The 19,677-nt window shown below is 51.3% G+C and overlaps 1 protein-coding gene across 1 annotated transcript; it reads left to right on the top strand.

Annotated features, from left to right (window-relative positions):
• Positions 1–1,741: 1,741 nt before the first annotated feature.
• Positions 1,742–17,433, top strand: DNAL4 (dynein axonemal light chain 4). Its single transcript, NM_001246358.2, is given in 4 exon segments — positions 1,742–1,821; positions 13,071–13,278; positions 14,933–15,016; positions 16,329–17,433. Coding segments are annotated over 3 exon segments (318 nt in total). The 5' UTR covers positions 1,742–1,821; positions 13,071–13,209; the 3' UTR covers positions 16,494–17,433.
• Positions 17,434–19,677: the final 2,244 nt, after the last annotated feature.

The following is a 19,677-nucleotide window of genomic DNA, read 5'->3' as shown; positions in this document are numbered from 1 at the left end:
GAGATTGCACTCATGTAGATGGGATTGTGGTGTTGTGCACATGGAGGGTGCCATGAACGTGGCCAGAAAGGCTGTATCAGGAAATAGTGAGGAGTCGAAATTGGCATGCTTGTGATTGGAAGTGGGCTGTTGTAGTGGGAAGGGTGAAGGACTCCCCCCTGGTTTCTGATGGAGGCAACTGGGTTGGGGGTGGTGCCATTTACTGGAATGGGGAATGCAGGAAGAGCAGATTGGAGGGAGATGATCAATTCAGTTTGGGACACACTGAGTTTGAAGGGCTTGTGGAACATTCTGGTGCACATGGCTAGGAGGCAGTTGAATATGCTACCCAAGCATTCAGGGATCAGAGGTTTTAAAGATAATTTTGTGGGTAGGGGCTTGGCAAGCGAGGAGTGCTGATTGATTAAGTCGAAGATGGAATACTGAGGAGGTCGAAGTGAGGTTTTCTTGCTGTCTTCTGTTCCTGGGTGGGATCACAGAACTGTTTGAGCCAAATTACTGGTCTGGGTGGTGTCAGCTGATCCATTGAGCGCACGGTCTGCAAAATATATCAAGTAGTGATCTTAGGTTTTACAATAGTGATGTTATCCCCAGGAGCAATTTGGGAAGGTTCAGACTCTTGCAGCCAGAGGCTGCTGTGTGACCCCTAAACCATAATTTCTAATGTTGTAGCTAATTTGTTAGTCCTACAAAGGCAGACTGGTCCCAAGGCAGGAAGGGAGCCTTTTTGGGAAAGGGCTATTGTCAATTTTGTTTCAGAGTAAAACTATAAACTAAATTCCTTCCCAAGGTTCATTCAGCCTATGCCTAGGAATGAACAAAGACAGCTTAAAGGCTAGAAAGGCAAGATGGAGTGGGTTAGGTCTGATCTCTTTCACTGTCATAATTTCCTCAGTTATAATTTTGGCAAAGACAGCTTCAATGCCAGTAAATGTGGCAGTGGGGTTTCACCCCAAGTACTCATCACAATAATAAAGGTTTAAACTACGAAGTACCCAGCTGACCCTTTGATCTACCAATCAAATAATAGAATCTGCCAGTTCTTCCCCTTTCCCCTTTTCCTTCTCCGTACTTTCAGATTAATTTTTCCTCCCAAGGGGAAGAAAAGGTAGGCTCTGGGCAACTGTGTCTGAAATTAGGTGGTACAAATGTCTCCTAGTGACTAGAGCTAGGTGACCATACAAGGGTGTGGCACAGAGGAAGGAGCCCCTGGGTTCCTTCTCCAGGGAGATTACCTCCATCCTTTACCATACTTAACCTTTACTTAGGTTAAGTAACCTAAGTTACTTAACCTCTCTGAACTTTAGTTCAGATGGGATGACGAATATTATCACCTAAAAGTACTGTAATGAGAATCAAGTGAGATATTAATTGTACAGCCCTACAAAAATGCTAGTTATTATTAGGCTTTTCAGATCCCAATAAAGTGGTGGCTAAGTGTCACGACACCAACAAGTTGCATTTGTTATTTCAAGTGACTAAAAGAACCTCCCAAGGCAGTACTGCTTTTCGAAGTTTGTTTCCCTAGAAAAAGAACTTCAATGTGTCCCCTGCTCCTCGGGCACGCTTAAGAAAACTATAAGTGAAGTCCCGCCTCCCTGGCCTCTAAACCACGCCCCTGTCCTTGCAAACGCCTGACTTGTAAGGGCCTTTCACTCTGATTGATACTTTTATCCACCAATAATAAGTGAAATTCCCGTCAACGTCCGGTGAGGGGGCAGGACTTCCTTGCTGGTTGCTAAGACACTCTTGTTTCGCTCCTTGACAACCCTGGCGGGGGTTCGCTGGCTGCGGCCCCGGCTCCGGCCCCCGCAGGAGCAGGTGAGGCCCCGGGATGCGGCGGGCAGCCAGGCGGGGAGGGCCGGCCCGGAGGGAGGGGGGGAGGCAACGCAGGGCGGAAGAGGCCTCGCCCGCCGCCGAGGCCCCACCTCAGTCTCCTGCCTGCTGTTCCCCTGCCCCAGGTCTTCCCATCTTCAACCCCCACCCTCACCCCCACTTCGGGACCTGCGAGCTCTGTCGTGACAGGTTTGCCATCGCGACTCTGCCGGCTGCTCTTCCCCACCCACCCAGGGCCTGCCCAGCTTCGTGGTCCCGCGTCCTCCTTTAGCCGACTTCCCCCAGCACCTTGATCCCCCGACCTTTCGCGGAGTAATTCCCTCTCCCGCGGGGTCGCCATCAACTAGGTCAGACCGCTCTTGGCTTGGAGAGTTGGCGACTTACTGGGATTCTGGGCTGGTCATTTCCCCTGTTTCGGCCTCAGTTTCCCCATCTGTAAACGAGAAGTTGAGTTGAGTGATCTCTAAGGCCTCTTCCACTCTGACGTTCTAGGATGTCGTTGTTCTTTGACCCAACTTTAGGCTTCCGAGAGGATGTGCTCCCCAGTGGGAGGTATCGTGTATTGTGAAAATAACTTGGCAAACCTAATTTGGATTCCCAGTCTCAAGACCTACCCTCCCTGCGCTTTTAATCAGTGCATATGTAAAATCAGTATACGACGGTGCATCTCCTTTGGTAATTCTGAGGATAATATGAAGTACAGAGTCCAGTCCAGTATAGATTCAATATTTGTTAGTTTCCTTCCTTTGTCTCTTCACCACATTTTCCCTCTCTGGGAAATGTTATCAACCCGGTCAGCATGAACTGTCATTTCTCCAGTTGACCCTCTCTGATCTTCCTCCTGGGCTTCCATGGTTAGGGTTACTTAGGGGTGGGGAGTGGGACAGATGGAGATTGAAATACAGTCATGTACCATATAACAACGTTTTGGTCAAGAAAGACCACAGATACCACGGTGGTGCCCTAAGGTTATAATGGAGCTGACAGATTTCTATCACCTAGTTACATAGCTATCGTAATGTCAAAGCAAAATGCATGACTCACGTGTGTGGTGATGCTGGTGTAAGCAAACCTACAGTGCTGCCAGTCATATAAAATATAGCACATACAATTGTGTACAGGACATAATACTTGATAATGGTAATAAATGACTGTTACTTGTTTATGTGTTTACTATCCTACACTTTTATTGTTATTTTACAGTGTACACTCCTCCTACTTATAAGAAAAAAAATTTAACCGTAAACAGTCTTAGATAGGTCCTTCAGGAGGTATTCAAGCAGAAGACTTTGTTATCATAGGAGATGACAGCTCCATGCGTGTTATTGCCCTGAAGACCGTCCAGCGGGACAAGATGTGGTAGTGGAAGATAGTGACACTAAGGATCCTGACCCTGTGTAGGCTTAGGCTAGTGTATCTGTGTCTGAGTTTTAACAAAAAAGTTAAAAATGTTAAAAATAAAAAATAAAAAAAGGCCAGGCGCGGTGGCTCACGCCTATTAATCCCAGCACTTTGGGAGGCCGACACAGGCAGATCACCTGAGGTCAAGAGTTTGAGACTAGCCTGGCCAACATGGTAAAACCTGTCCCTACTAAAAATACAAAAAATTAGCCAGACGTAGTAGCGGGCACCTGTAATCCCAGCTACTCAGGAGGCTGAGACAGGAGAATGGCATGAACCCGGAAGGTGGAGGTTGTAGTGCGCCGAGATAGCGCCATTGCGCTCAAGCCTGGGCAACAAGAGTGAAACTTTGTCTCAAAAAAAAAAAAAAAAGTAAAAAAGAAATAGAAAATTTATAAGTAGAAAAAAGCTTATAGAATAAAGATATAAAGAAAGAAAATATTTTTGTATAGCTGTACAATGTGTTTGTGTTTTAAGCTAAGTGTTACTACGAAAGAGTCAAAAAGTTAACAAAATCAAAACTTTTACAAAGTAAAAAAGTTACAGTAAGCTAAGGTTAACTTATTATGGAAGAAAGAAAAATATTTTCTATAAATTTAGTGCAGCCTAAATTTACGTAAATTTTTTACGGTGTTTATAAATAAAGTTACAGTAGTGGCCAGGCATGGTGGCTCACAACTGTAATGCCAGCACTTTGGGAGGCCAAGGCGGAGGGATCACTTGAGGTCAGGCGATGGAGACCAGCCTGCCCAACATGGTGAAACCCCGTCTGTACTCAAAAAAAAAAAAAAAACACACGCACAAAAATTAGCCAGGCATGGTGGCAGGCACCTGTAATCCCAGCTACTTGGGAGGCTGAGGCAGGAGAATCATTTGAACTCGGGTGGTGGATGTTGCATTGAGCCGAGATCACACTACTGCACTCCAGGCTGGGCAACAGAGCGAGACTCCATCTAAAAAATAAAAATAAATAGGCTGGGCGCAGTGGCTCACGCCTGTAATCCCAGCACTTTGGGAGGCTGAGGTGGGCAGATCACCTGAGGTCAGGAGTTTGAGACCAGCCTGACCAACATGGAGAAACCCTATTTCTACTAAAAATACAAAATACAAAATACTAAAAATACAAAATAAAAAAATACAAAAATAAGCCCGGCTTGGTGGCACGTGCCTGTAATCCCAGCTACTCAGGAGGCTGAGGCAGGAGAATCGTTTGAACCCGGGAGGCGGAGGTTGCAGTGAGCCGAGATTGCGCCTTTGCACTCCAGCCTGGGGAACAAGAGCGAGATTCATCTCAAAAAATAAAATAAAATAAAAATTAAAAAGTAAAATAAAGTTATAATAGTGTCCAGTAATGTCCTGGGCCTTCACCACTCATTCACTGATTCTCCCAGAGCAACTTCCTGTCCTGCACGCTTCATTCATGGGAAGTGACCTATATAGGTGTATGATTTTTTATCTTTTATAGCATATTTTTACTGTCCTTTTTTTTTTCTCTAGAGGTGGAGACTCGCTCTGCTGCCCAGGCTGGAGTGCAGTGGTGTGATTTCTGCTCACTGCAACCTCCGCCTTCCAGGTTCAAGAGATTCTCCTGCTTCAGCCTCCTGAGTAGCTGGGATTACAGGCGCGCGCCACAACACCAGCTAATTTTTGTTTTTTTTTTTTGTTTTTTTTTTTTATACTTTAAGTTTTAGGGTACATGTGCACATTGTGCAGGTTAGTTACATATGTATACATGTGCCATGCTGGTGCGCTGCACCCACTAACTCGTCATCTAGCATTAGGTATATCTCCCAATGAATTTTTGTATTTTTAGTAGAGACGAGGTTTTGCCATGTTGGCCAGGCTGGTCTCGAACTCCTGACTTCAAGTGATCCACCTACCTCAGCCTCCCAAAGTGCTGGGATTACAAGCGTGAGCCACCGCGCCCAGCCAACTGTACTTTTTCTATGTTTAGATACACAAACACCATTGCATTACAGTTGCCTACAGTATTTAGTATAGTAACATGCTATACAAGTTTGTAGCCTTGGAGAAATAGGCCGTACCATATAGCCTAGGTCTGTAGTAGGCTACATCATCTAGGTTTGTGTAAGTACACTGTATGACATTCACACAACAAAATCACCTAACGATTCTCAGAACATGCCCCTGTCATTAAGCAACGCATGACTGTGTTGATGTGATAGTTGGACTTGATGGCTTCCGTTCTGCCCCGATAGCCCATGACTTGGTGATTTCTTTCTCCTGACTAGATACCTCCATTTGCGTATCTTACCAGCAACTTAAACTTTGCAGCTCTGAAATGAAACTGCCCTGCTTCTCTACTCAGCTGTGCCACCTGGTTTCCCCTCTCCCCATCAGTGGCATCACCATCCTCCTGGGCATCATTCCTCACTCCACCATGCTCATTCCACTTGGGCAGTTGTCAGGTTGTTTTGATTCTGCCTGCATGCAGAGCTCACGTCGTCTCCATTCCTGAAGCCACCACTCTCCTTCAAGTCTTCCATGCCTGTGACATTAATACCCCTGGACCATTACTGCAGCTTCCTAGCGACTGCTCCTACCTCCAGTCTCTGCTCCTGTCAACCCAGCCCACCCACGTCACCAGCCACCCAGAGACCTCCAAAGGGCTTCCCATTCACTATGAAAAAGATCCACACATCTTGCCAGTCATGATGGCTCACACTTGTAATCCCAACACTTTGAGAGGCTGAAGTGGGAGCATCACTTGAGTCCAGGAGTTCAAGACCAGCCTGGGCAACATAGAGACCCCATGTCTACAAAAATATGTAAGCATGGGTTTCAGGACCCATCTACATGTCCACAGCCCAACCCCAGCCTTTTCTCCCAGATTTATTTCTCCCTTCTTTGCCAAATTCTATCTTCTAGCCAAATCGGACTGTTAGACTTTCCCAGAAGATGCTTTGTACTATCTGCCTTGGCACTGTTGTGTTCATCCGCCTGGAAGGTCTTCCTCACCTCATCCACCTGTTGCAATTCTTCCTCACCTTTCCAGGCCTGACTCAAATGCTGCTGCCCCTGCCAGCAAGCTGCTTTTGCTGTCTTATCTCACCCTCCTCACCACTGCAAGTATGCCCGTCTTGTGGCACTACTTTCTGCCAGGAACCATAGTTCCTTGTGTATGCCTGTTGGTCTCCATATTAGATTGTAAGCTCCTTAAAGGCAGGGACTGTCTGTTGATTATAGTCGAGTAGTTGAAAAAGCATAATCAGGCCAGGCATGGTGACTCACGCTTATAATCCCAGCACTTTGGGAGGCTGAGGTGGGCAAATTGCTTGAGCTCAGGTGTTTGAGACCAGCCTGGGCAACATGGCAAAACCCCGTCTCTCCAAAAAATACAAAAATTAGCCGAGTATGGTGGCACAAGCCTGTAGTGTGCCACCACTGAGTGTGGTAGCATGAGCTACTCAGGAGGATCATCTGAGCCTGGGAAGTTGAGGCTGCAGTAAGCTGTGATCATGCCACCGCACTCCAGCCTGGGCAACAGAGTGAGACCCTGTCTCAAAAAGAAAAGAAAAAGCATAATCTTTGAAGTCATATATACCTGCAATCAAATCCTAGCCCCTTTGTTTATTAACTGGGTGGAAACTCTCTTTTTTTCAGTCTGTGTGGCTATACCAGTAACGTAGGGCTAGTAGTGCCTGTCTGACAGAGTGACTAGGGGAGGGACATCCTGTATGTAGATCGCCCATTCTGGTGCCTGGCTCAGGATCAGTGTTCAATAAATAGTCCTGAATGGATGTGATAGGTCCTCTCCCCTCCCAGGGGGCAAATAAAATATAAGTTAATTGCAATTTGGATAATTTCTGGGCTTCTGCTGTGTGCCAGACACTGGCCTTTGTGTTCTGGGGCATCTAGAGCCAAATCAAGTTCCTCAGCCCCAGGGAATCTGGACTCACGGGCACAGTTAAGTCGTGATCGGTTGTGAGATGTCACTGGTAATTAGCAATTGTGAATGAGTTTCTAAAAAATAAATCCATGCTAAGTCCAATTTATTTCTGTGATAATGTCACTCTTACTCCCTTAGATTCAAATCTGTTCTCTTGCGTGGGAGAGAGGGGGGCGGGAGCCTGCCCTGCTGTGTGTGGCGAGCAGCTGTTCTCTGGGAGCTAATAGCTGTGATGGCTGTGACTTTCCTTATACTTTGTATCTTGACAAAACTGTCTGGGATTTCATCCAAGTCTGGCTAAGTCCTTGAGGGTGCATGTGTGAGTCAATGTCACTTATCACATGGTGTCGGACATGAGGAAATGTTGAGAATTGCAGATCCAGACAACAGGCCTCTCTTCTCTCCCTCCCTCCTCTCCTTCCCTCCACTCCTCCCTCAGTCCCAGGCACATTAAGTTTTCATTGGACTGCAGCAAAATGAGAAAAAATAAGGACCACGTAAAAACAACTTCGTGTGTTTGACTTTTCTTGAGGATGGCTGATCTTTATTCTGCCAAATTTTCCTCTTTTGTAGTAGATGATGTATCTTCTAAGGCCCTTTTGCAGCAGAATTTTAAAATGGCAGCCCTGCGTCTGCCCACACTTTAAACTGGTCTGGGAGCCTGGCTTCTGCATCATTTCCTGACCTCACTACGAGCGTCTTGGACGAATGCCCAAGTCCTTAGGATCCTTTTTCCTCCCCTGTCAGCTTTGTTCTTCATTTGTTTGCTAGAAGGCCAAGGAAGACTGGAGTGCCCGCCTGTGTCCCCGATGTGGCGGGAAGCAAGAGGCAGGCCTGGACAGAGGCTGGATGGGTGGATGCTGAGTATCAAAGTCATCTGTGTTACTGGCTTGTCTCCTACTTGCTTGTGCCAAAGGAGAAAGCACAGAAGGTCGAGTCAGAAGGATGGATTGGGGTTCCGATCCTGGTTCTGCCATTGCTGGCGGTGCACCCTCAGGCCACCCATAAAACCTCTCTGAGCTCCAGTGACTTGTCTGAGAATAGGGAGCCGGATCCTTCCCTCACAGGTGTTAGGAGGATGAAATGAGATGGTGGATGTGAAGGCACACCATAGCCACACCACTACCACCTCAGCCCCAAGAGGTTTCACAGAATTTCCTTGTGACTCTTTCCTCCTTCATTACTACCATAGTGGTTTGCACGTAGTGGGAACTTGGGAGATAGTGGTTTGTTTGGCTGCACGTTTAGATGTGTAGCAGGTTGGTCTATGAAGAAGGATATCGCAGTTTCCTTCCTACTGCACCAGTAACAGAAGCTGAGTCCTTAGCCCCAATTTCCAGATGAGAAAACTGAGGCTGCCAGGTGCGGTGGCCCACGCCTGTAATCCTAGCGCTTTGGGAGGCTAAGGCAGGTGGATCACCTGAGGTCAGGAGTTCGAGACCAGCCTGGCCAACATGGTGAAACCCCATCTCTACTAAAAATACAAAAATTAGCCGGGCGTGGTGGCGCGTACCTGTAATCCCAGCTACTTGGGAGGCTGAGTCAGAAGAATTGCTTGAACCTGGGAGGCGGAGGTTGCAGTGAGCCGAGATCGCGTCACTACACTCCAGCCTGTGCAACAAGAGCAAAACACTGTCTCAAAAAAAAAAAAAAAGAAAAGAAAAGAAAGAAAGAAAAGAAAAGAAAACTGAGGCTTAGGGAGGTAAGCCCTTGTCTGAAACAGAACCAAGATGTGAATTCAGATCCGACGGTGGAGTCTGTACTCAGAACCACCATGACATGCTCCAGGTGTGTCCTGCAATCTCTCAGGTGCATGGTGGGTGGTACAGGGAGGCGAGCCGTGATCTAAGGGCCGAGGATGTTCCAGACATTGAATGGCTGCCCCCCTCCCAGGGGGCTGGCAGATATTTTGGGCCTTATTTCCCAGAACGCATGCATTCATTTTTCCCAATCCCTCCCACACACCCTAACCCTCTTTAGGATTCTTCCCAGACGCTTCAGACACAGAATAATGAATGGTGACTGAGGTCAGTGCCACAAAAGAACAAGGGATAGCAGGACCAGGAACACTGGCCTTGACCAGGCAATGAGATAAAGGGCCCTTGTCTGTGCCCGCTGTTGCCTAGGAAGAGCCTCACATCAGAGGGGGTGAGGATATGTAAAGCCCACAGATGGCCCTTGAGTGAGGAGGAGAGCAGGGGCAGTGGGAGATGGAATAAGGCTGCCCCTGGCTTTGCACCACTGTGGGCCAGATGGGCTGGGGTCGAGCTTCTGTACCCAGGAGATTCAAGTACCCTGGCGGTGGGCACAGTTTTGTTTTTGTTTTGTTTTGTTTTGAGACTGAGTCTCGCTTCTTCACCCAGGCTGGAGTGCAATGGTGTGATCTTGGCTCACCGCAACCTCTGTCTCCCAGGTTCAAGCCATTCTCCTGCCTCAGCCTCCCCAGTAGCTGGGATTACAGGCATGTACCACCACACCCGGCTAATTTTTATATTTTTAGTAGAGACAGGGTTTTACCCTGTTGGCCAGGCTGGTCTCGAACTTCTGACCTCAAGTGATCCACCCGCCTCGGCCTCCCAAAGTGCTGGGATTACAGGCGTGAGCCACTGCACCCAGCCACAGTTATATTATTAAAAGGCTCTTTTAGACCTGACATGACTCTTTCTGGCTCGAAGCGTTCAGGCACATGCTTCTCTGCATGGAAGATTGATAAGGTTGTTAGAACCTCTGGTTCTGCTATTTTTGGTAACATTCTTTGAGGAGAGTTTTAGGACTGTGGCTGAATGACTCTAGCTGTACTATAATGATACAGCGTCATAAAAAATTCTCCTGCCTTTCTGTATTTGGAAACACATCATCTATAACAATTCCTTTTTATTCTGTCTCATCTCTTTTAGGTCCCCAGAAGTATGTGTAGTGGTTAGAAAAAGCTCTTTGTAGTCAGGGCCCTTAGTAAACTTGGCTGAATCCTGGTGACCAAGTCCTGGCTAATTAATGCTGGTAGCAGAGAGCAGTGTGATAATAGCGCAGAGAGCTTTAACGTTTCAAATCGCTCACATACACATACCTGGGGCTTGCAACAGCTTCCTGAGAACGCAGAGATAGGATTTAGTATCCCGTTTCATAGAGAAGGAAACCAAGGCTTAGGTGAAATTACTTGCTGAAGGCTGCAAAGAAAGGAAGTGAGCAGAATGCTCGTCTTTGACAGAGCTGGTGTCCGTGCCTGCACACTCCGGCTTGCGGCCCACACAGTTCTGAGCTCTGCAAGATGCTGCACAGGTCACTCTCCCACTGGCTTTTCCCCGTTGTTCCTGATAAATGGGCCTTGGTCATACCTCTGAAGTCATGGGACATCTCAGCAGGATTCTGCATGTTAGAGCAGCTGTCACAGACCCTGACCTCCTGGAGGGTGGCATGTCCGCAACTGGCTCCTGGTTCCCTCCTGGCTCCTACATGCCAGCACTTTTTAGCCTCCGGGATGAATTGAATCAAATGGAAACATCTCAGTGGAAGATGCCTAAGAAGCTGCTTCCACATTTTTCGCTGTTCCCCCTTGAAATTCTCAGAGATAAACAAACTGTGTGCCCTTTTCCTTCTATCATCAGTGTAGCCGCCACCTCTGTCACACCTGGACAAAGGTAGAGGAGGAAGCAGTAAGGCTAGGAGGACAGCCTGGAATTGGAAATACGCCTTCACATTCATGAGCAAAGACAAAATGATTCCCTGAATTTTGTGAAATAAGGAACCTGACCAGAAAGTACAATGAAATTGTGCTTGGTAATTCACCAGCTTGTAGAGAGAGACAAACAAAAACTGCTAACATCTGAGTGGTACAAATGCCCAGAATTGATGAGATAAGTGGAGCCATCTGTCCACTGGGAAATTAGAAAATACCAATGTCATGGGATGGGGGGGGTCTGTGCCAGGCTTCCAGCCTCATGCGAGGGAGCCGACCAAATGGAGTGGCACCGAGTCATTGGAGCGGGGATCAAATCGAGAGCACAGCCCAGAAAGAGTGCCCAGAAAGCTCAAGGCTGGGCCAAACCAGGGTCAAGTTAACATTAGAAAAAGAGCCAGCAGGCTGGGCGTGGTAGCTCACACCTGTAATCCCAGCACTTTCGGAGGCTGAGGCGGGCGGATCACGAGGTCAGGAGATCGAGACCATCCTGGCTAACACGGTGAAACCCCATCTCTACTAAAAATACAGAAAAAAATTAGCCGGGCGTGGTGGCGGGCGCCTGTAGTCCCAGCTACTCGGGAGGCTGAGGCGGGAGAATGGCATGAACCTGGGAGGCGGAGCTTGCAGTGAGCTGACATCGTGCCACTGCACTCCAGCCTGGGCGACAGAGTGAGACTCCGTCTCAAAAAAAAAAAAAAAAAAAAAAAAGTGAAAGAGACAGCAAAGGGGAAGAGCAAATATTTGATTCGTCTCCCTTCTAGGATGATAGGAGCTGTCCCAGTGGGCAGCTGATGTATGCTTGTGAGTGCCTCCTGTGTGCCCATGAGGAGGCGTATGAACAAGGGGTTAGGAGTGCCCACGCCGACAGCCAGGCCTGGATTCACACCCTAGCTGTGTCGCTAACGAGCTGAGTGACCTCAGGCCAGCGACTGACCAGCTTCATGCCTCTGTCCCTACAGAACCGAACTCCCGGGGTTGTTGCCATGACAAGGTGTGTAAATGCATGTGAAACACCGACAGGCAGGAAACCGACAGCCGTCACGTGTCATCACCTGCCTGTTAGTTACCGTGCTCAGCACCTTTGGGTTCCATGACTGTGCAGTGAAAGGAAATTTATTTGGAAATGTGAGAAATGCTGGAATAACATTATTTTGCTATATTTGTCTAATATAAATCATTAAAAAGGGCTTAACAACCTGGTGATTTGTATCCGCTTATATCAGTACTTCTGAGATAAAAAAAAAAAAAAACTTTGAATTATGAGATAAATTGGGTTGAAGATGAAAGAGAAATGCGTGGATTGGCAGGAGTGCTGCCAGTCATCTCGGGTCCAGGCCCGTCCCTTTAGTAGAAGCCCCGTCGGTTAGGGAACAGCCGTGTACTGAGTGCCTGCCATGTGCTTGGCACTGTCTTAGCTTTACAGGCACTGTTTCTTTGAATTCTTATAACGGCCACATGAGATGGATGTGACTGTACCCACGTTACTGGTGAGGAGTCTGGGGCCCAGGGCCATACTGCTGGTGACTGACTGAACCAGCAGCAGCACCCAAGCCTCCCAGCTGCTGGGCCAGCAGGACAGGACCCAGTGGTCCAAGAAGGAGTAGGAAAGAACAACCAGGGAGCCTGGTGTGCCAGGGAGGGCACAGAGCAGCACCGTGCCCATTCCCCTGAAGATCAGGGCCTGCAGAGGGGCCCCCTTGCTTGCCAATAAGCCCAGACTGTCAGTGGTGACCTGAACATTTCCCTTCCTAAGCAGAGCTTCTGGGAAGGAAGGCCCGTGTGTGTAGTGGGAGGGAAGGCCCGTGTGTGTAGTGGGAGGGAAGGCCCATGTGTGTAGCGGGAGGGAAGGCCCGTGTATGTAGTGGGAGGGAAGGCCCGTGTATGTAGTGGGAGGGAAGGCCCGTGTATGTAGTGGGAAGGAAGGCCCGTGTATGTAGTGGGTACGCGGGGAAACTGCATTTGCTCACTGCCAGCTCAAGCCTCCATCCCGCAGGCCTGGCCCACAGTCAGTATTTGTCTTGATAATGACAGTGTGGGCTTGCGGCATCGTACCAGTGTGTTCTTAACCAGGTCCCAGCATCTCGTATTGACTCATCCTCCCGTCTGCAGACTTGCTGGCCATTTGGAAAAGGGTGCGGAGGAGTTAAGATGGGGAGGTGTCAGATTGTTACTGAGACATTTCTAATTTGCGATGTATGGTTTTGAAGCCAGCTCTTTTTTTCTGGTTTCTCCTGTTTTCTGCAGCACCCCCGGGGGAAAGACATTTTCTGCTCCCACCGAGTTGGCAGGGCCTGCTTCCTGAATCTCCTGGGTGTGTCTTAACTGCCAGTCCCAGCACCTCCTGAAAGCCCCACTCTCCTCCAGTGGTCACAGTGGAAGGATCATGGGAGAAACAGAAGGGAAGAAAGATGAGGCTGATTATAAGCGACTGCAGACCTTCCCTCTGGTCAGGGTAAGCCCCAGGGGCGGGAGGCAGGACTGCCGGCAGGGCCCACACAGCCTGGAGAAAGGTGGGTGGAGCTTGTCCCTTGCAGGATGGCAGTGGGAGGAAGTTAAGAAGGGCTCTGCTTGCTCAGACCTAGACATCTTGGAGTTGACAGTGATTCATTGTTTCATTCATTCATTCATTCACCAAGTATTGGGCCACCTACTCTATGCCGGGCACTGTTCTAGGCACTGTGGGGATGGTGAACGAGACAGGCGAAGGCCTGGCCCACATGAAATACATGTTTTAAGAACATGATTGTAGGCAGTAAGTACTGTAATGAAAAATGAAGCAGGTGGAAGGAGCTGGAGAGCAGAGGTTAGCTTCTGGAGAGGTTTTGCAGATCAGAGACCTGAAGACAGAGAGCAAACCTCACAAAGACCTGGGGAAGAACATGCCAAGCCGGGGAAACAGAGGCACGGGAAGCCTGGGATGGGAATGAACTTGGCATTTTGGAGGCACAGAGAGAAGGCCAGCATGGCTGGAATGGAGTGCTGAGAAGGGTGGCAGGACGTAACAGCACCAGTGGGGCCAGACCCTACAGGCCTGGCCAGCCACAGTGAAGAATGTGGTGAGAACTGTGGGTTCTGTCCTGAATTGAAGGGGGAACACTGAAGGGTTTTAAGCAGGGGAGTGATGAGATCTGTTTGGTTTTCAAAAGCTCACTCCAGCTGTTGTGAGCAGAATGGATTTGGAGATACCAGAGCAGAAGTGGGGAGACCAGCGAGGAGGCCACTGCGGAGGCCCAGAGCGATGAGGGTGGCTGGGTGCGGCTCACAGAGTAGAGTGCAAGATGCGGTCGGGTTTAGGGTGTTCCGTGAGTGCAGAGGCCAAAGGACCTGCTGCCAAATTGGAGACTGGGTATGGGAGCAAGAGAGTCCAGGGTGGCTGCTAGAGTCTGTCTTTTCCTGAGTATTGGGAGAAAAAATGGTATCAATTACCAGGAAAAGGAGATGGAAGAAGATGGGTTTGTGGGAATCAAGTTATTTTTAGACATCTAAGTGAGGTTGTCAAGTGGCCAGTTTGACAGAGTAGTCAGGAGCCCAAAGAAGAGGTTAGAGCTGGGGGTAGAAGTGTGGGAGCCCTCCCACAGAGAGGACACAGACAGGCGCGGAACACACAAGACCCCAGAGATGGAGTCGCTGGAGATGGGAGAGTGGAGGTGGGGCCCAGGGCCCTCCAGGAGCTGGGAGGAGGAAGGAAATCCAGCAGATAGATGGAGAAGGAGCAGAGGGAAAGGCCGGAGGAAAACCAGGGGCCCCAGAGAGTGCCCAGCGGCCTCTCTTCGGGCCTCCGGGGTGAGATTCCGTCGGAACACACTTCCATAGCCAGCATTCCCTCCGCCCTCAGCCGGCCTTCTTCCCATGTCTGTTGGCTGGAACCTGGTGCTGGCTTCGCGCCCTTGCAGAAGCCTGGGCTTGAGAGCCCACGAGGCTCAGCTCCATGCCACGCCTTTGCCCCAGCTGCAGGCCCTCAGTCAGGAGATGGGTCACCTGCCCAGGGCTGGGCCAGGGAGGCTACCTGCTGTCCATGCCTTAAGCTTGGGACAGAGAGGCCAGCCAGGAAGGCCAGGTCACGGGCTAAGCCTGTCTCTTGTTTGTCACCCCTGCCCTGTCTCTAGCACTCGGACATGCCAGAGGAGATGCGCGTGGAGACCATGGAGCTATGTGTCACAGCCTGTGAGAAATTCTCCAACAACAACGAGGTATTGCCAGCAGTGCAGGCGGCCCCTCGTGCTTTTGATGGCCCCTGTGGGTGAATAGAGTGGCCCCTGTTCCCTGCAGTTGGCTCCAGACAGTACTGCTAGGATGAGGCCAGAGCATTCCTTGGAAGCGTTCAGTCTGGGGAAAGTCAGTGAGTGAGAGGCTAGCGCTGACTCCAGGCACTGACGGTCACACCCAGCCCTAGAGGAGCAAAGCCACAGGGGTGTCCATGACGCCCCTGCCCATGTTCCCTGCCTCAGGTGGGCTGCTGAATAGGGCGCCTTTCCCCGTGGTTCCATCCCAGTGGTGAACAGAGGCCTGCCCAGGCATCCATTCATGTATTCACTCATCCATTCAAAAAGGTGTTGAACAGGCGCTGTTCTAGGTGTTGGGGATATGGCCAGCAGGCATCAACGCAGGAAGGCCATTCATCAATCTGGTGGGGAGAGCGAGAAGTCAGTGTTGCGGCAGCCGGTGGGGAGGCAAGACACTGGCCAGTGGGAGCCCAGGCTTTGGGTCGGCCAGGCCCAGGTTCAGATCCTGGCTTCAGCCCTTCCCAGCTGTACCCCTGAATGAGCCATTTCTCAACTCTGAGTGCAGTTTCCTAGTCCTTAAATGGAGGGTGGTGATGGTGCCTCCTCACTGGGCCAGTTGTGAGGATGTATTTACTGAGACGATGGGGACAGAGTGCCCAGCATGGCGCCTGGCATGGTGGGAGGCGCTGTTGGTGTACCTCAGGCACCTGCGCCTGGACTCGCCCTGCCGAGTGGGGGTCCCTGCCCCTCTAGACCTCCTCACACAGGGGGCGCGTCTTGAAAGAGCAGGCACAGGAAGAAGTCGACTGTGGCCATGACTAGGGGAGTAGTCGGCGCCTCCCCAGAGCCCACTGAACGCATCAGGTACCTTGCAGTCTGCAGGGTGCCAGGTCTCTCCATCCAGTTGGTCCTGAGACTGCCTGGTGCCCCGCTTGTCCAGGTTACATCTGAGGGAGGTGGCACTGGCCCAGGAAGCCCGCACTAAGTGCAGAGCCAGGACGCAGCCCCAGGCTATCTCCAGACCTGATGCTTGCCTTCCCGCCTCAGCCAGTTTCTTCTTGACTGCTGAGTAATGTCTAGTTTTCTGTGCCTGTGTAATAGACCTGGCAGGAGGTGGCCTGCGTGGAAACCCTTTTTGAAGCAGGAGGACAACAGAAATAGGACAGCAGGCCTTTCTCTTGCCAAGACCTCAGTGCCAGCCTTCTCCTTCCTGGAGAAGGACCTGACTCCTGCCCCCACCTGCCCTGCGCCCCCTTGATAAGCGCCCTCTTCCTTCCAGAGCGCCGCCAAGATGATCAAAGAGACAATGGACAAGAAGTTCGGCTCCTCCTGGCACGTGGTGATCGGCGAGGGCTTTGGGTTTGAGATCACCCACGAGGTGAAGAACCTCCTCTACCTGTACTTCGGGGGCACCCTGGCTGTGTGCGTCTGGAAGTGCTCCTGACACTCTGTCCCCTGCGCCGTCCCCTGCAGGGCCTTTTCCTGCCACTCGTCTGGGGTGGGGAGCAGCCCTAGGCAGGTCCTGGTTTTTCCAAGGAGAGTTGGGGTCTTTTCTTTTTGTCTTTGTGTACCAGTTTCCTGAGCCATGCCCAGTGTGTGAACTTGACATCTCCATCCCCAGGCTCTCAACCGTCTCCCTCGGAGTCTCAGGGTGTGGACGGGGCAGCAGGCATGGGTCTGTGTGGGAGACGTGGGGTGGGGCGGTGTGACAGGGTAGAGGAGGTGGGAGATGAGATCTTCCGCACAGGAACATGCCAGTCCCCCTTTCTCCAGGGCTGCCTTCCCCTTGCATCCTGGGATCCCCACTGCCCTGCCATCCCCAGTACTGCCGGGAAGTGCCGGCCGTCCTTGTCATTCGTGGTCATATGAAAATGGCCCCAAGAAGGAGATGATTCTTTCAAGGGACACAGGCAGCTTCTCTCCTTGTCCTCTGGGGAGGTGCTGACCCCTCAGAAACCCCTTCCCCCAACTTGACCCCAGGCTGAACAGACCACTGCATCTCACTGGGCCAGCAGCCCCCTAGCCCCCAGCCTTGGTAGGGACCAAGCAGCCTTTCCCGTCCCCTCCTCGACCCGTACAGTTGAGAGCCAGGGGCTGGTGTGTGGGAGCTGCTACCTGGCAGTTTCTCGAGGGGTCACCGAGCCTCTGGTGGGACACCTGGGCAGGAGTGCTCTCACCACGAGGCTGCTTCCGCAGGGAACCCTGGCCTGCCCGCGACTTCGCATCAGGGACCGCATGCTGATTTGTACTGCTCTCTGCTGGGTTTTCTATGTTCTTTTTGAGTGTGGGAGAAGGGTTTTAGTAGAAGGGTGAATCGTATTTTACACAGCGGTCTTATTTATATAAATGCCTTGGTTTTTACAATTAAAATTACCAAAAACTGACCTCATTCTACAGTCTCTTGATGTTAGGGGAAGGTGTGATCAGTATCCTCAGGCTCAGGCACCTAGAGATGTTTCTGGTTAACCTGTGAGGCTGCTGGAAGCCCCTGGCCCAGGCATAGCCCCACTGGACATGGCCTGGCCCCTCTCACCATTAGGTCACTGAGGTTGGGGGCCAAGTGCAGCTGGATGGGGCCACACAGACACTGAGATACGCTTGGCAGCTGGACTAAGCTACAGTAAAGATGTTTTCAGGCCCACAGAATTTCACTCAGTTCAACAGATGCTTATTCAACAGCCACTGAGGGTCAGGCCCCAGGAGCTGAGGATACAAAGACAAGCCACAGGTCTGGCCTCAGTGAGCTCTCGGTCCACTGCAGAGGACATGGGCCCCATCATTTCACTCATACGAAAAGTAACATTGTAAGATAGAGCGGGGCATTCTGGGAGGAGGAAGGAGGGACTCCAAGCCCAGCCTGGGGAGTACAGGGTCTCCAGTGGGGTAAGGCCTGACAGCCGACGCTTGAACAGAAAACAGGATCTTACCAAGGGAGAGGGCTGCTCTCAGGACAGAAAACTAGACATTACCCCAAGGCACTTGGGGTAAACACAGGAGATGAGAAGTGACTTGAGGACAGGAGCCACGTGCAGGCCTGTGAATCCCCCTCAGGGGTTGTCCCCTGAATCCGAGCCTCAGAAGTGAACACCCCGGGCGTAGGCAGAGCAGGGAGAGCCCGCCTTCCCATGCACACAGGGGCCCTCCTGAGATGGTCCCTAGGATACATGGGTCTGGGAGCTGAAGCCCTGTCCTTGTCCCAGTCCCAGTCCCACCCTTGTGAGACTGAGCGTCCAGCACTAACAAGATCCATCAACAGATTGGCTGGGCAGCCTCGTGGCGAGCAGGTAAGGTTTGCTCAGACCAGACCCATGCAGCCAAGGGGAAGGTTGCTGCCGTGTGCGCGCCCGGCCCAAGAGCAGTAGGACAGACAAGCAAGAACGAGAAGGCGCAGTTGTCGCCTCAAGGCTGACCATCTGTTTGGGTGGCTTTCCATCTGGTCCTGGCCCTCTGGGACTTGGCGGATGGGGCAGCTCCTTGGCCTCAGACCTGCCCTGGCCAGAGCCCTGTGCCACTCGGGTGTTGCGGAGGGATTGGCAGAAGGGAGTGAACGGAGAGGCGGGGGCCGGCGCTGGAGGTGGGGAGCAGGCGCCGAGGCCTGGAATAGCTGCGCTGATTACCGCCCGCTCTGCATCTGTTCTCTGCTTTCATCTGCTGCACGTGGGCGCCAAAAAGCGAGGCTGGCTCAGCCGGCAACCAGGGTGGTGGGGGTGGCAGGAGCGTGGGTGCTGAGGCCCGCAGAGCTGGTTCGGGTCTGGCCCTGCTCCTCCTAACTTCTCTGTCTTCAGTGGCTCTGTCTGTAGAATGGGGATACACCGCACCCACCTCACGAGGTTGACGGGAGGCCTGGGACCGCAACTGGAACAGGTGACACCCCCGAGGTGTGCACCAAATTATCGCTGTGCCCCTCCTCTTGCCACCTGTGGACGGGGTGCTGACACCAGCTCCTCGGGGTGGGTGGAGATTCAGTGAGATGAGGCTTGTGCAGTGTCTGGCCCTCACAGTCACACCGTACGGTGGTACCACAGGTGGCGAGCAAACCTTCTACCCTAGTCACTCCTGTCACTGCAGCAGATCCCTCCTCACTTGCCTTCCCAGAAATGGGTCATTCACAGTCTCCCCCTCCTGCTCCCAGACAATGGTGTGGTCACCGTTGGGCCAGGTCAGGTGACGGAACCATGGCAGGTGTGTTTCCCAGGGGTTTCCTTGGCCCCGGTGGCTTTACTTCCACTCCCCAAGACCCATGCCAGACGTGGACACCTGGCCTTCCAGGGCCCTTGCTGCCCGTAACATTCAATAAGCATTTGATGATGGGCTGAAAGGAGAGGGCCGTGACCACGGAGAAGGCACCGTCCTTGCCACCCAGCATACAGGCTACTGAGGGCCAGACCCAGGAACAGAAAAGCAAGACAGGTTCATTTGCCAGAAGAGAGAAGACGGGGTTCAGGGAATCTGGAGTTCAGAGAAGAGAGTGACTCTCACTAGGGGGCTGGGGAGGACTTCACAGAGGAGGTGGCATTGAACTGGGCCTTGGCATTTTCCCAGGAAGGGGTGAGATGGGGGTGGGGAGGGGGAAGTCACCATTGTTGGAGGGAACCAGCCGCCCGTGCAGAGCAGGGGCTCCAGGAAGC

The sequence above is a fragment of the Pan troglodytes genome, chromosome 23 (assembly GCF_028858775.2).
Source record: "Pan troglodytes isolate AG18354 chromosome 23, NHGRI_mPanTro3-v2.0_pri, whole genome shotgun sequence".
Taxonomy (NCBI): Eukaryota; Metazoa; Chordata; class Mammalia; order Primates; family Hominidae; genus Pan; species Pan troglodytes.
Note: the sequence above shows the minus strand (reverse complement) of the source record. Positions and strands in the feature narration are given on the sequence as shown.